This window comes from Sesamum indicum, linkage group LG9, assembly GCF_000512975.1.
Source record: "Sesamum indicum cultivar Zhongzhi No. 13 linkage group LG9, S_indicum_v1.0, whole genome shotgun sequence".
NCBI classification, from domain to species: Eukaryota; Viridiplantae; Streptophyta; class Magnoliopsida; order Lamiales; family Pedaliaceae; genus Sesamum; species Sesamum indicum.
Window position 1 is genome coordinate 1,768,796 of NC_026153.1, and position 15,686 is coordinate 1,784,481.

A 15,686-nucleotide genomic window follows, 5' to 3' on the forward strand; every position below is an offset into this window, starting at 1 on the left:
AAAAATATTGAAGGATATATTATCATTCATTGTGGACAGATTTGAACACGGATTACATATTATCAAGGAAGCAATAACCTATCCGCCATAACAAATTGCTTCGCATCCGATGATGCTCCCACCACATCCCACAGTCAAAGAAAAAGTTCTAGCCGAATGTCTATTGTTTTAGTTGCACGTCATGAATCGCTATAAAATGATTGGTTTCAATTGACTCCATATATGCCAACCTAAATAAAAGATTATTTTTCACAAGTACATCTTAACCTTGGCTTTGATCATTAATCAACCATATGCACCAGGATACAATATTTCACCAATTTCATTTTCATCTTTTATCGTGATAATGTGGAGTCTAGTTCTGCAACAACATAAGTCGGTTAGACATTAATTCTGGTGGTGATGATAATGAGGCACAAAATGAGCCAGTGCAAAATGTGGGTGTAGAAATAAGAAGAATTCGGCGTCAATGCCACAAATTAATTGTGAAACGGTTGGATATTTTTTATATTTGCATTTTTATTGTACTGTTCATTGTATTTTTTTACAATTGTATAAATAAATATACACTATTATATTTTATAATTCATTGTATTCTTTAAATTAATACAATTTTAACATTATCATTTTTTTTATTTTAATGTTGTTAAAAATTAATTAAATATAATTAATTTATAAAAAATAAAATTAAAAGAAAAAAGAATAAACAAAACAATGGGGGAGTCGTGGTTGACATTGCAATCCACGACATGGCCAATATTTTTATTTTTTATTTTTATATTGTGGGGGTGATTATTTGTTATACATTTTTTTATATATATTCATATAATTTTTTTTAAATAATAATAAAATAATTAACCCCCAAGCCATCCCTTTGATAGTCAATACATCGTACAGCCTCCTCAACCCTTCAGTCAGACTCAGACATAGACATACATCGCCTCAGCCTCAGCCTCAGCCTCAGCCTCTCTGCCTCTCCTCCTCTCTCATCTCTCTATAAATATCTCCTTTCATACAGTACCGTATACACACCCAAATCCTATAAAATACCCATTCTTTCAAATTCTTGCCGCTCTAATTCCTCTTCTTTTGCTTATTTCCCCTCTCATCATTCTCCCCTTCTTCTTTAACGGAAACAAAACAGAAGTACTATTTTAAAACCCTACATCAATCAAATTTACGCATAATGGTCCGATCTATGATTTCTTTATTAGGATTTCACCTATTATTTCCTCGCTGCTAATCTCGATATCTGTTATTATTCTTTGTGTTTCTCTTGTTCCCTTTCGCTATAATTATGTTTTAATCCCATTCTTTTGTTGTGTGGGTGAATACACTTTTAAGAGAATCAAGAATTTATTTACCAATTCAGTATATTTAGCTTTTTTCATCATTGGTATGCTGAAGTTGACTTGATTTTTTTTTTTCTCTAGTTTCTGACAGTTGGTAAATATATCCCTATAAGTAGGGGATACATTGAAAAAAAATAATTTGATGGCAGATCCTCAAGGCCTGGAAGGGAACCAACCAGTTGATCTCTCCAAGCATCCTTCTGGCATTGTTCCAACTCTCCAGTAAAGATCATTTCCGAAATTTACTTTCAACATTTTGATTCTGATGCTGTTTGGAAATGCACGTAGCGCGTAAACCATGATTTCCCCAATAATTAAATTCCTCAACCTTCATCCAACCTGGAACTGGAGGGAGAGAAATCTCGCACTCTGCTGACATGGAAGTTTCTTGAATGAATTATGAAAATGTTCTGTCACACACGCTGGTGTATAAGTGCGTGAATTAAGACTTTCGTTTGTACTACCGGTTTGGCTCTTGAAGCCAAAACTCTCATTGTAGGGTTTATGTTAGTAATCTATGAAACTACTAAGTATTTTTTTTTTTTTTTTGGGTAAATACTAAGTATTAATCACTTCAGACATTGCACTTGCGTAAAGGAGTCAAATATCTAACTCTAATTACAGTTCGCCATTTTGATCCCCTTAATCTTTTCCCCTATTACTGCAACGTAGTAGGAGATTCTGCTACGTTGAATGTGCACATTGAGTGGCACAGTCATTAGCAAATTAGTTTTAACTTGGTCAGTGAAATGACTTGAATTTATGATTTAAAAGGGACATAAGAACATGAATGGCTTTGTCATTTCTTTTTATGTTGCAAACATTTCAGATGGCTGGTGAAAGGAACATGTTAGCAAAAGCAATATGGTGTTTTGGAAGTTCATTGTATACATATCTGAATTTTACTTTTTTATGATTATTTGATTTGACATACAGGAATATTGTTTCAACAGTCAATTTGGACTGCAAATTGGATCTTAAAGCTATAGCATTGCAAGCTCGGAATGCAGAATACAATCCCAAGGTTCAATACGGTCTTATCACATCTATTCTTACTTGTCTTAGGGTTGAACCTTTACATTAATTCTTTTTGAGGTGCAATTTGACTTATCACTAAATGCGTAAAAAAATTGTGCCTGACATATTTAATATGTCAGCAAGCATGGTCAGTTTAGTCAATAAACATAAACTGTTTTCTCAAAAACAATTTAGTACTAAAATATATGAAAGGTATCATCATGTTTGAGAAGTATATATTGACATACACATCTAGCAAAAAAATTGAAGTTTTACATTAATAAAATAATAAGTTTGCAAGTGGTTTTGGTTTTTTGGGAATTTAACTTACAGGTATGGGGTTATTGTGGTAAATTTAATGTACAAACTAACACTTTCAATGAATCAACTGACAAGAAGTAAGTTCTAGGAGGGGGGTGGTGGTGGTGGTGGAAGTTCATAGTATAGGGGGCTGTTTGACACCACCCCCATTGTAGAGTGGGGCAAAGTGAATGTAACCCTTTTTTTTAAATTGCCAAAATGAAGGATAAAATCCAAAGCGATGTCGGGGTCAATGTTGTTTCAAGACCAGATTGTATCATAAGTTCCTTTCTGTTTATTCTTATTGTGTTACAGTTGATGAGTATGTTTTGGAGATTACCTTTGTAATGCTTTAGTACTTTACGACCATCTGTAGTTATATTGCCTCTAGAGAGCAATAATAATTGAAGATATCCGCAGTTAAATATCTTTATGTTTCCGTTCTCCTTTTTTTGGTGGGATATAGTTTTTGCTATCCATTGGGTTATAGGAACTCCTCAACTTCTGGTGTTGCTTAAGCAGAAATGCCAGGGAACCTCGCTAACCAGGAATTTGCAAGATTAAGAATTTTTTGGGTTTTTGGTTCTCTTCATACTTTATACATGGTAATTAGAGTGGATACTTACTTTCAAATGGGGTTCCAGCGTTTTGCTGCAGTGATTATGAGGATTAGAGAGCCAAAAACGACTGCACTCATATTTGCATCTGGAAAGATGGTAAGTGCTGATTGTCTTCTAGGAAGTACCTGTAACTTCTAGAACCTGCACCTGCTTATAGATTACTGTTTAAAATTTAGTTTTTTGTCGATGCAAAGTGTTTGTCAAATGCTTCTGTTTGCTTATCCCTTAATTTACTTGAGAGGAAGAGGATAAGGGTTTTTCCATCTTGTTCACGATCTCTGGATGAAATATTCTTTTTTCCTGATTGCTTCAGGTTTGTACGGGAGCCAAGAGCGAACAACAATCGAAATTGGCTGCTCGGAAGGTATAGAATATCATATGACCCATTTGGTGATCTAGTGAAATTTCAAGTGCGGAATTTCTTATTTTGGGCAAAGACGAAAAAAAAGGAGCATTAGGGACCTGTTGACACGAGAACAAAACTTTAGAGGGACTTCTTAACATGGGAACTGGAGTTCGTTGTAGTTTGTGAAAATATGAGTGGCATAATATCAGCTAGGCAGTTCACATTTTTCATGTTTACAAAATCTATTTTCACATTCTCTCACTTTTCGTTCACCCTTTCTATTTCTTCAGTATGCTAGAATTATTCAGAAACTTGGTTTTCCTGCAAAATTTAAGGTACCTTTGTCTGTTCCTTCCTATTTGGTGTGAAGATCACCTGGTCTTTTTCTCTTTCAGGTAGTGTTTTATACTTCTTATTTCATGTTTTTCTTCTGTTCTTCTCATAGGATTTCAAGATTCAGAACATAGTCGGTTCCTGTGATGTAAAATTTCCAATTCGACTTGAAGGCCTTGCTTATGCTCATGGTGCCTTTTCAAGTGTGAGTGGTTCATTTGCTTGTGTTTCATTATGTTCTGGCTTGTGCTGCATTGTTACTTTGAGCCAGGGGGTTGGGGGGTTTGAGATTAAGCTCTCTTTTGGGACATCCCAAAAATAAATAGGAGTAATGGATAAGGATATGAAATATATTTCAGTTAATGAAGAGATTCATTTCCACCCACTACCGGTTGTGGTCCTTGTGGAATCTGAAAATTTTAACCTTGTTTGTTATGTCTTGTTTCTCCTAGAAGCAGAACCAAATTCTTGAGTTGATGTTTTCGAAATGCCTTCATGGTATTGTATTTACTACATTGTCTGTTGGTTCAGTATGAGCCAGAACTGTTCCCTGGATTAATCTACCGGATGAAACAACCAAAGATAGTGCTGCTTATTTTTGTCTCTGGGAAGATTGTTCTCACCGGAGCTAAGGTAGTACCTCCTAGCTTGTCAGTTTTGAGGGGGTTTTATTTCTTTATGCTACTATGCTAGTGCTTCCACTGAAGATGCTGTAACACCATTTTCTTTTAACCTTGCCAGGTCAGAGATGAGACCTATACTGCATTTGAGAATATATACCCAGTTCTCACTGAGTTTCGGAAAGTTCAGCAATGGTATGAAAAATATGTGCTTCATTTTTGAGAACTAGAGTCTGGTAAAATCAGTTCGATGTTTGCATTTATTACTTGGTGACTGGATTTACTCATGCCCTGGGAGCTACAAAAGCCAACTTGTCAGCTGTAAATTCTGAGATATGGGCTACTGGGAGGACCATTACTGAGTACATGCATTAGGGACAAAGGAACCTCCATAGTATCAGAAGGATTGTTGTAGTGGTCAACAGGAGAGAGCATTGATATTAGTAGCTCTCAGTTAGATTCCTATTCGACTATTGGAAGAGAACTTATTTAGCAACAGAATTGATTATTGTTGGTTCAGCAAAAAATAAATGAATTAGTGGCCCGAGTTATGGCGTAGTAAAACTAGGCAGTTCAATTGAAAAGGAGATACGCCTGTCTGGTCTAATTGCACGCACAAAACATGCTGCAGAACCTGATGTGCTAAAAAACTGGTGAAAACCAGCATTTCCTTGATGGGTTTATTTTGCCTTTCCCTAAGCTGTAGCAGTATCTGTAATTATCACCAGTAGACACGTTGGGGAAAATTGATATTTTCTATAATTTCCCTTTAGGCACTAGATTTTTTTCCTAGTTTGTGAGAACCTAGTTATGATATTATATGCATTTAGAGTTGTATTTGTATTGTTCTCCCACTTCTATGAAGCAAAATCAAGGATAGTTGTATCTTTCTTTCTCTTCTTTGGTGTGAAGAAGGGGTGTTCTAGTCATAAGCAATTCATCTCCTAAAATGCAATTAATGAAAGCGACTATGAGGGAGGTGGCTGCATATTTCCCATTTTATATAAGTATGGCTTATGAGCTAGTAAAGTATATTTTTCTACTGATTTGTTGACCAGCTATAATGTTTCTGGATCTATGCTTACAGTACAACCATGGAGGTCTTATCCATAGGAGCTTTTTCTTCTGCTACATTTGCTTCAATTTCTAATGTTTTTATTTCCATGTAGATTTATCAAGTTGTTGGATGGTTGTCTCTAAACCGACACGAGAAGCTCAAGAGTAGCACCTGGGATTGCCTCGACTGGTTTGGGGTTGAACTGTAAATATGTTTGGGGGATTAGGAGAGTTTAGGCAGGCTGTTCCGGATGTAGCATTTGAGGTAGAGTGAAGGCATGGGGTCTTAGTTTTCATCTCTGCCGTTTCGAACAATAACTGTGCCCCACATTTTCAGATGTGTATTGGGAGAGAAACTGTGATGGTTTTTCCTTTTGTTTTATACTTGAAAGTGAACAATTTGGGGATGCTCATGAAACAAATGCAGTTTTTCCATTGCTCGCGAGTCTAGAATATATATACAAGGGGACAACCTGTTTCTTGAGGCTTCTGCTGCTATTGATTTTGTATAGGAACCGTAGTTTGTATTCAAGGAAAGAATCAAGTAACTAGTTGTATGTTATGGTAATTTGCAACTTGCGTGCTCGTGGAACTTGTTTTATTCATTAATGTGGCATAGTCCATTTTTCTTCCTCCTCTCCTTTTAGCTTCTCAATTTTCCCTTTTGTATCTGTGCTTTTCACGTGGACAAGCAATCATCTAAAAGCGCCATCACATCTCTACTTTTCCATTTTTGCCAGCCTAGTCAGTATATTATTATTAACACAGACGACGTTGCTATCAAACTATGGAACAACAAAGTGATGCTGACTAGAAAAAGTATACGACAAGATGAAGATGGTGAGGAGGTTCTCGCCTTCTGGGCTGGGGCATGTCAAATTCAAATAGTCATGATGATCTATCACCCAATCCCATAATTAAAAGTCGGCACTGGCTAGTCAACCGAATCCACTCTATCATCAGTACAAGAAAAGAAAATGTATGTAACTGTAATCAAATATTTGAAAGCATATACTATTATTTCATACACATATCTTATTGTATTCTTTTTCCATATCTCAAATATTTTAAAAAATTGACACCCAAAACTACTACTAGACTATAGATATAGATAATGCCCATTATTCTGTCAACAAAAGATGGTATAAATTTCTCAAAATGATTTATTAAAATTACTCCTGCAAAAGAAAATTGCATTTCTGGACTGACATTTTGATGTATGTAGGAATTTAATTTATATTATCAGAAAAATTTGTAGAGTGTAGAATGAGTCTCAATGTCTAATTTTCATTCATCATTGGATACTGTGATATCAGGTCGGGTTTTTCATTTGGATTTAAATTATAGATTGATTGATCTTACCCTCACGACGGGCAATAGGAATAATCTGGCTCGTACGTTGATAAAAGGGGCAACACCTAATGAAGGTGGCATATAGAGAAACCTCGGATTCCTTCATGTACAATATTTGGCAGGAGCAAAATCAGAGGAGGTTCCAAGCGCAATCACGAACAATAGCTATCATGGCACAGTTGGTCTTGATGGAGTCCGTAATAGAATTTTTGCAGCCGATCTTCAGCCTAACTTGTCGGCATCAGTCTTGTATAGACTTTGGCAAATAGCATAGGCTTAGGAGCTGGCTAATTCCTAGCTTTGTTGTATTTCATATTTACTTAATAAAATTTACCATTAACAAAAAATAAAAATAAATTAATATAAAATTTAAAAAGTTGAATAAATTAATTATCTTATCAGTTGAAGTGCATGTTTAATTTCACAAAAAAAATGGTGCAGTAGTGTTGTTAACTACATCTGTGAGTATAGAGGGCCTTTTCTTTTTACTAGCTATTTTGGTACACAATCTCTGTGTGCATATAATAAATAATATTTTATATTTTAAAATATATTATAAATAAAAATAAAATATATAAACTAACAAATTATATTCCACAAAGAAAAAAAAGATAAAAAATTTAATGTGGTGGTATTAAAATGATCGTGTAGTCACTTGTATAAAAATAAATACTATTAATTTTAAAAATTATTTAATTAGAAACATAATTGTTATATTTAAATATTAATACGATGTTGATATTAATCGCTATTTGTGAAGTTAAATAATCCTTTTTTTTTTAAAAAAAATATTAATATAGATAGATATCAGTATAGATATATATAAATTAGGTTACAGCAACACATATTTTAATATTTGCAATAGTAATTGCGAGTCTTTGCAATCCTCTTCTGACCTGTCGTCACTGATTGGGAAAGATCGAGATTTAGGGGAAAAATTGGAAAATCAATAAACTAGGGAAACGTGGGTGCTGCAATTTTGATTCATTTGCTTCCACATATTGTGCGCGCTACAGGTGAGAAAGGGGATCCACTCTCTTTAAATCTCGCCGATGCCATTCCTCCAACGATGATTGTCTAACCTTTAGCTTAGATCCAGTCTGCTTCGCAGGGATTTGTTGTATTAGCATTTGTATAATATTTTGATTTGTATTTCTGATCGAATAGATAGTTTATTCGAATCAATTCATACTTCCAAGCCGATCACTTGCTGCAGCCTTTGGCTTTTCAGAAGGAAAGAAGAATGATGACGACTGCTTCGGTGGCATTTGTGGCGGCTGTGCTTGTTCTCACGGTTCAGCTATCTTTCTCATCCACGGTCCCCGCATTCTTATGGTCGCCTCATCTAGATGGGTAGTTACTCTGTGGCTTCTTATGTTTTCATTTTTATTGCATGTTGACTCTGCTAAATGATCTGTTTGAGATTGATTCAACATGGTCTTAAGTTAATTCTGTTGTGGTTTGTTCTTTCTCCTTAAGTTGTTCGCACATCTTCCACACTTAAGATTTCATCACTCTGCTCAAATAAACTTAGGTTTTTTCCGTTTATAATCCGTTCCCATACCTCTAAATTTCTGCTCTCTGACCCTTTATCTTTCAACATGAGAAACCCAAAATTTATCTACAATTATTGCAATTGTTTGGCAGAATGAAAGAAATGGTTGATTACAGAATTCTTTCTCCAAGAGGTTTAGCTAAGTCAGCAATGATCCAAGGGGGATGGTCGAAATACCTGGTATATCTATGTGACTGCTTCTAAATTTTGTAGCAATTACCTATCATTCTTATAGTAGAATCAAGTTATTTGTTTGCAAAATTTGGAGCTAACAAGTATGAAAAATTTATTTGGTCCAAATAAGAAATGGCAACTATATAAATTGTTTGATACATAAGGTTACTGCCCTTTCTGTTTGAACTGAAAGCAAAATATTGTCCTTTTGTTATCTTCAGTGCTCAAGGGAAGAAGCTCAACAGTCTAAGAATTTTGCCTTTCTTTTCATTGGAACAGAGGTAATGTTCTTTCTGCTCTTTTTCCCCCCAAGAAATAACCACCTGTGATGTCCTTTATGCTTGCCTGCACCGCATCCATGTGAAGGAAAAGGAGCCTTCTCTTTTGAGTTCTCTGTTATTTTTGTATGATAATTGTTTTCATTATGGATTGTGCATGCCATAAATAATCTGCAAGTGTCTCTTTCACAAATTGAGGAGATACATGCCAAAACAAGCTCTGTCATTTTTTCAACTGCAAAAGTTTAAACCCAAATGGATGGAGCACATTCCTACTTTGGTTGATGCAACACTTTATCATATCTGTAAATGTATCTTTTCAACATCCTAAGGGCAACCAGTTGCACAAGATTAGCATTTAAAGGTTATCTATCTAGTGGAACTATACTCCATCAACAACTTCAATATAATTGGTATTGACTTTTTCTTATGGCGACTGAAGTATTTATATAATTATGCAGTTACTATCTCTGGACATTTCCAGACCCTCAAGGACTGATCCAGCTCTTATAGACTTGATCCAGGTTTATTAGCTTGCTTAGTTGTACAACTTCCTTGTTATATTAGAATTTTTGAATATTATTTCACTGTTGTCTCATTTCACGAATCTTGAGATTAGAGTGTGGCTTCTTCATGTGTAGGACTCGTATTCAAACTCCAACTTGTCTTTGGCCTTTCCTTACATAGCTGCTGGAGAGGAGAAAGTGGCAATAGAAAGCACTTTGATTTCAGAGTTTGCTGACGCTTGTCAGCATAATTTTGTTGTCAGAAGTATTGCTTTAGTGGGTTCATGCTCTGTAGTGGGTGAAAATCTTTATAAATTAGAAGATATTCACTCAGTCCATGTAAGTACTAGAGATAAATCTTGTACTTTTCTTTCATGTTAGTTATAGTTAGTATTACTGAACAACATGCTGTAATCTACTGAAGGATTACCTGAACTCAAGGGTTGAAAAGATATCTGATGGAGATACAGATCTGATTGTGTTGTGCCCTGGAGGTTCCCTATCGCAGCAAGATTCTGATCAACCCCATTCTGAGAGTATGTCGCTCTAAGACAATGTTTTAAGAGTTTCGAATATATATAAAATATTTATAGTATTTTTTAAACTAGAAATACTTCTCATGTTCATGTGCTTATCCATCCATGAGCATGGAAAATTGGATAAATAGTCTGATTTCTTATGCAGGCAGCATTCTCTCTCAACTTCTCAATTCTGTAAATCAGTTGGGTGCAAAATACACGGTTCTCTACGTCTCAGATCCAGTTAGATCTATTAAGTACCTCCCTCATCGGGGACTAGAAAGATTTCTTGCTGAAGGTTCCATGGGAAATGGATCAGCTAATTCCACTGTCTGTGATGGAGTTTGCAAGATCAAGTCATCTCTTTTGGAGGGAATTCTAGTGGTAAGTTAATTTCAGTCTGTATGATCTGTTGAAAAGATCTAGTCGAGATTTTAGACATGTGGCTTGAAAATAAATGGATTTAAAAAAATTCGTTTCTTTTAACTTTGTCATACCAGTTTTAGTGTGATTCTAGTGGTAACTCAGTTAGTTTCAGTATTTGGCCAAGAGTTTAGACACGAGGCTTGAAAATAAATGGATTTAAAATTTCGTTTCTTATAACTTTGTCATACCAGTTTTATTGTACCCTTTATATATATATATATATGTGTGTGTGTGTGTGTGTGTGTGTGCATATATAAGATTTGGCTCCCTTGCATTCAAAGTACTTGTTTCTCAAAATTTATGTTCTTTGGGACTTTTCAGGGAATTGTTTTGCTTGTAATTTTGATATCCGGGCTTTGCTGCATGATGGGAATTGATACTCCAACAAGGTTTGAGACTCCACAAGATTCTTAATCGGTTACCTGTGAAGGATTTATATATTTTTTGGTGGTGGTGATGTTGGTCATCTGCTATGTAGTTTCTGTAGAATTTATGATCCTCTTATTACTTGTTTACTCACAAATGAACAAGAATTCTGCTTGTGTGTATGTTTTATGAGGAGCGAGCGATTGAATAATAGAAGTGGCTTCTGTCAAATAATTTCTGGAGGTTATGGGTTATTGGATTTTCATTGTTTGCTCCAGTGCAGATGCTCATCTTCTTTGTACTCTCATCCAGTCATCCTTTAATTGTGTCGTTTGTAGTAATTAATGTTCTTTCCTATTTCAGTGTTTTTCCATTTAAGGGAGCACTATTTCGAATCTGTTAGAAAGTCCAAATTCTAATATGAACATGTGGCAAATAATATCTTAATTAGTACTGTAGAACCCGCAGTATGATCATGGAGCTCATTGTGTGAAGAATATTCAGCACTTTTGTGTGTGCCCATCATGTGTTAATGATGAAATTTGCATCAGTTTTGCCTTTTTCATGTGCCTATGCTGTCTGAGCATTACGTATTTTTCTTCATTCTGCGATTACGCCGTTCTCTTTCGTAGCAAACTTAGAAAGGCATACAAGAAATTCTGCTTACGTTAATCCTTTATCCTTTCTACGTCTCTCGAGACGAGAGTATGTTTTCCAAGCGTTGCATGTTATATTGACATGAAATGCAAGATACGTTCTGACCGAAATTATTGCCCAAAAAATTATATAGTCAAATCTTAAGGGGTAAAATGGACATTTAATCAAATTTGCAAAACGCAAGATATCAGAATATTAGCTCAAAAACATTTGCCCTCATTCTGTCCTGAACTCGATGCAGAATTGATTTTAATATATTTTTATTCACTGATTGCTTCAAATTTTAATAAGCGGAGTCATATTTTTGCATTTATTCAAACTAAAGCGAGGATGATTTACTTTTCTTTTGATTGTGATTTTGATTATTTCATTTAAAATCTCTCTTTTCAGTCTTCAATTTGTAGCATTTATTTTTCTTTTAAAAAAAACTCCAAATATCATTCTTAACAATCTCTAATTTTCGTTAGCAATCCAGGTGTATATATATATATATACATATATATTTAATCTTTTACAATATACATATTGGTGGATCCAGTTGAAAATCCACACCCTTGCTGCAAAACAAAAAAAGAAAAAGAAAAAAAAATCATGCATGAATGTTTAGAAAATTTAAAGAAAATAATAAATAAAAATATTTTACAGCGTTTAGGCATTTATAAAATCTTCTCCAGATTTCATCTATCTCCAATTTGTGACCGAATGCATTTCAACACCATAGTCACAACTGGAACTCTTTCTCTATAGTGCCAATAACTGTTTATACCACTTCAAGGAAGAAGCTTTTTGTCATTTTTTTGTGTCGTGGAAGTTGTTTCCTACCAACAATTTTGTTGGAACAATTATGCCTCCATTCGGCCAATGCTTTGGCCAGAAAAGTGCCAACATTTCAATATGCGAAGAAAATTAGTTTTTGGAGTGTAAAATACCATTTGTTTTTTTTTTTTTCCTTTTTTCAGAGTGGTAAGTGGCTATTTTAATTTATTCCAGGGTGCAAAACGTAAATTGGCTGATTTTACCCTCTTAAAGTAGGACTCAATTATTTTTTCGACAGCAATTTCAACTGGAAGTGTCAGAAGTGCAACTTGCCAGGAAATTAGTAGTCGGAGATGCTAATTGCTATTTTTATCATTTAAGGGTGTAATGTGTTGAACAGGTCGAATTAGAGGGTACAAAATGCCAAACGTGTAAACAAACAAGATATGAAGTAAAACTATAATTCTCTTATTCCAGTAATATGCTGCAAACAAGAATGTTTTAGGGATCTATCACTTCCAACATTATAACGAATACGTTGTCTTCACAACTAATGTTATCAAATATGACGTAATTTTTTCTTTCATTTATATATTTTAAAAGAAATTGATGTACATACCTATAGTTATGTATTACATTTCCCATTTATTTTAAGGAAACCAATACTTAGCAAATCACAAATATTAATAAGTATAAAAACAGGCAAAACGTATTAAGCAACACCAAACTTTAGAAAGGTTTGAGAAAAGTGTTAGAAACTTAAAATGTAGTACAATGACATATACGTTAAAAAATTCTCGAGATAATTGTATAATTAATTACTAACTCATCCAAAAGTTTTAACATTTGATGAAAATGACAATAAAGTAATATTTGATATTTCTTCTTTTTAGAGTTATTTGATATTTCTAAGCAGGGCTACAATGTAGATACATATATATATATATATATATATATCTCTTAGTCATATATAGTAAAAGATCCACATTAAAAATGAAGGGAGGAACAAGAAGAACGCGAAACTTAATTAATCTTGTGGTGGGGATTGAAGAGATAAAGAATGAATAATGGAGGAACCGTTAATTTTGATAACCAACTATGCCCATCTCCCTACTATAAAGAGGACTCCTTTCCAAGGGGTCTAAACACCAATATACACATTCAATCTCTCTTGCCAGAAGAAGAGAAGAGATTCTCTTCTCCTTGGCAATACCTAGCACTACAAAAGCTAGCCTGAGTTGAAGTGTGGAGGGACATTAATAAAGGGGCATGGATTCCAGTATGATGTTTGTGGCCTTCCTGCTCTGCCTCTCGGCCTGGACAATATTGGCAGAGGACCCCTATCTCTTTTTCGATTGGAAAGTCACTTATGGCACCATTTCCCCTCTTGGCGTTCCCCAACAGGGCATCCTCATCAATGGCCAGTTTCCCGGTCCCACCATCAATTGTACCTCCAACAATAACATTTTAGTCAACGTCTTCAACCATCTAGACGAGCCTTTCCTCCTCACTTGGGCAGGCATCCAACAAAGAAAGAACTCCTGGATGGATGGCACTCTCGGCACTATGTGCCCCATCTTACCTGGACACAACTTTACCTATAAACTCCAAGTCAAGGACCAGATTGGCACCTATTTCTACTTTCCAACCACTGCCTTCCACAGGGCGGCTGGAGGTCTGGGCATGATCCAAGTTCAGAGTCGTAAACTCATCCCTATCCCATATGATAGGCCAGCAAATGAGTTTGCTGTCCTCCTTGGAGATTGGTACAATAAGGGCCACAAGACCCTTAAGAAGACTCTCGACAGCGGGCACACCATTGGCTTGCCTGATGGCATTCAGATCAACGGAAAATGGAGCCTGGGAAGACCTACAGGTACAGAATCTGCAATGTGGGTTTAAGAGTCTCCGTAAACTTCAGATTCCAGGGCCACATCATGAAATTAGTGGAAATCGAGGGATCACATACTGTGCAGAATGCCTATGACTCTCTTGACCTCCACGTTGGACAATGCTTGGCTGTGCTTGTTACAGCTGACCAGGCTCCCAAGGACTACTACTTTGTGGCCTCTAGCAGGTTTAGCAAGAAACAGCTAACCTCCGTGGCCATAATACGTTACGCTAATGGCAAGGGCCCCGCATCCCCTGAGCTCCCACCACCACCTCCTCAACATGTTGCCGGCATTGCCTGGTCAGTCAACCAGTTCCGCTCCTTCAGGTGGAACCTCACTTCTAATGCCGCCCGCCCTAACCCACAAGGCTCATATCACTATGGCAAAATCAACATCACCCGCACCATCAAGCTTGCCAACTTCCGCGGCACACATGACGGGAAGCTCCGATTTGGCATCAATGGTGTCTCTCACCAAAATCCGCCCACTCCATTAAAGATTGCTGAGTACTTTGGAAAGCCAGACTTGGCATTCATCAACTACGATTTGCTAAAGGATGAGCCACCCAAGGGGATTAGTACATCTGTTGTTACTGGCTCCGTTGTGGTAAATGCAACGTTTAGGAATTTCGTGGAGATCATCTTCGAGAACCAAGAGAATACAATTCAGTCATGGCACTTGGATGGACACTCCTTCTTTGCTGTAGCTATCGAGCATGGCAAGTGGAGTCCCGAGAAGAGGAAGAACTACAACCTGTTGGATGCGGTGAGCAGGAACACAATTCAAGTATACCCCAACTCTTGGGCAGCAGTTTTGACCACGCTGGACAACGCTGGTATGTGGAATCTAAGGTCGGAGATGGCAGAGAGGGCGTATTTGGGACAACAATTCTACTTCAGTGTCTTGTCACCAGGCCGCTCCACAAGAGATGAGTACAACATTCCCCCTAACCACCAACTATGTGGTCGTCTCTTGGATATCCCCAAGTCTGAACTGCCTCAGTCTCCTCCGTACGCTTGAAGAACTAATTAATTCATTGCATGTATTTATTAGTACGTACGTACATAGCCCTGCTTTCTTTCCTCTCCCTTCATTTCTTTTGCTTAATTGCTAATTAGCAGCAAATTAAATTGTTAAAGCAAGGGTGTGTTGATGTCTGTTTAATGAGAAAGGCGAGACCTGATCTGGTGTCAAGAAGACGGAAAATTCTTTTTGAACAGAGAATGAAATAAAAAGAGTTGGACTTTTAAATGCTTGTTATCTTTTAATTCAATTGTACGTAGCAGTTTTCATATTTTGTTATTTTATTTTCCACACTTATTCTGCACTACTTATTAATTACTACGTACACCTCTAATTTGTTTTTATACAAAAATGATTAGTTACATTCTAAGAAAATATAAATGACTATGCTGAATCAAACTTTACATGTGATAAGTTGTATCACTACCCAATAGGCTCATTACATAGTTCATAATTATTATATAATTGTGGCTCAATGACTTTATTGAAAGGCCCACATGGCAGCTCATAACCCAACTCATAACCCGACCCACCTACT

The 15,686-nt window shown here is 36.0% G+C and overlaps 2 protein-coding genes and 1 pseudogene across 6 annotated transcripts; all 3 read left to right on the top strand.

The window, feature by feature from the left end:
• On the top strand, positions 887-6,221 carry LOC105170209 (TATA-box-binding protein 2). Of its 3 annotated transcripts, none has more exons than XM_011090875.2 (10): positions 890-1,146; positions 1,434-1,574; positions 2,289-2,376; positions 3,314-3,385; positions 3,603-3,653; positions 3,926-3,970; positions 4,081-4,173; positions 4,500-4,601; positions 4,710-4,783; positions 5,758-6,221. In XM_011090875.2, coding segments are annotated over exons 2-10 (606 nt in total). In that variant the 5' UTR covers positions 890-1,146; positions 1,434-1,494; the 3' UTR covers positions 5,759-6,221. The 3 variants fall into 3 exon arrangements, with proteins under 3 accessions (XP_011089178.1, XP_011089177.1, XP_011089176.1); XM_011090874.2 differs by having other exon boundaries at positions 891-1,189; XM_011090876.2 differs by lacking the exon at positions 3,926-3,970 and having other exon boundaries at positions 887-1,189.
• LOC105170210 lies at positions 7,855-11,182 on the top strand. Of its 3 annotated transcripts, none has more exons than XM_011090882.2 (9): positions 7,855-8,013; positions 8,229-8,350; positions 8,645-8,732; positions 8,948-9,007; positions 9,466-9,528; positions 9,646-9,849; positions 9,935-10,046; positions 10,195-10,412; positions 10,776-11,182. In XM_011090882.2, the coding sequence occupies exons 2-9, from the start codon at positions 8,241-8,243 to the stop codon at positions 10,866-10,868; spliced, it is 948 nt and encodes a 315-aa protein (XP_011089184.1). In that variant the 5' UTR covers positions 7,855-8,013; positions 8,229-8,240; the 3' UTR covers positions 10,869-11,182. The 3 variants fall into 3 exon arrangements, with proteins under 3 accessions (XP_011089184.1, XP_011089183.1, XP_011089182.1); XM_011090881.2 differs by having other exon boundaries at positions 7,857-8,013; positions 8,214-8,350; XM_011090880.2 differs by having other exon boundaries at positions 7,861-8,013; positions 8,165-8,350.
• Positions 13,369-15,376, top strand: LOC105170212 (annotated as a pseudogene).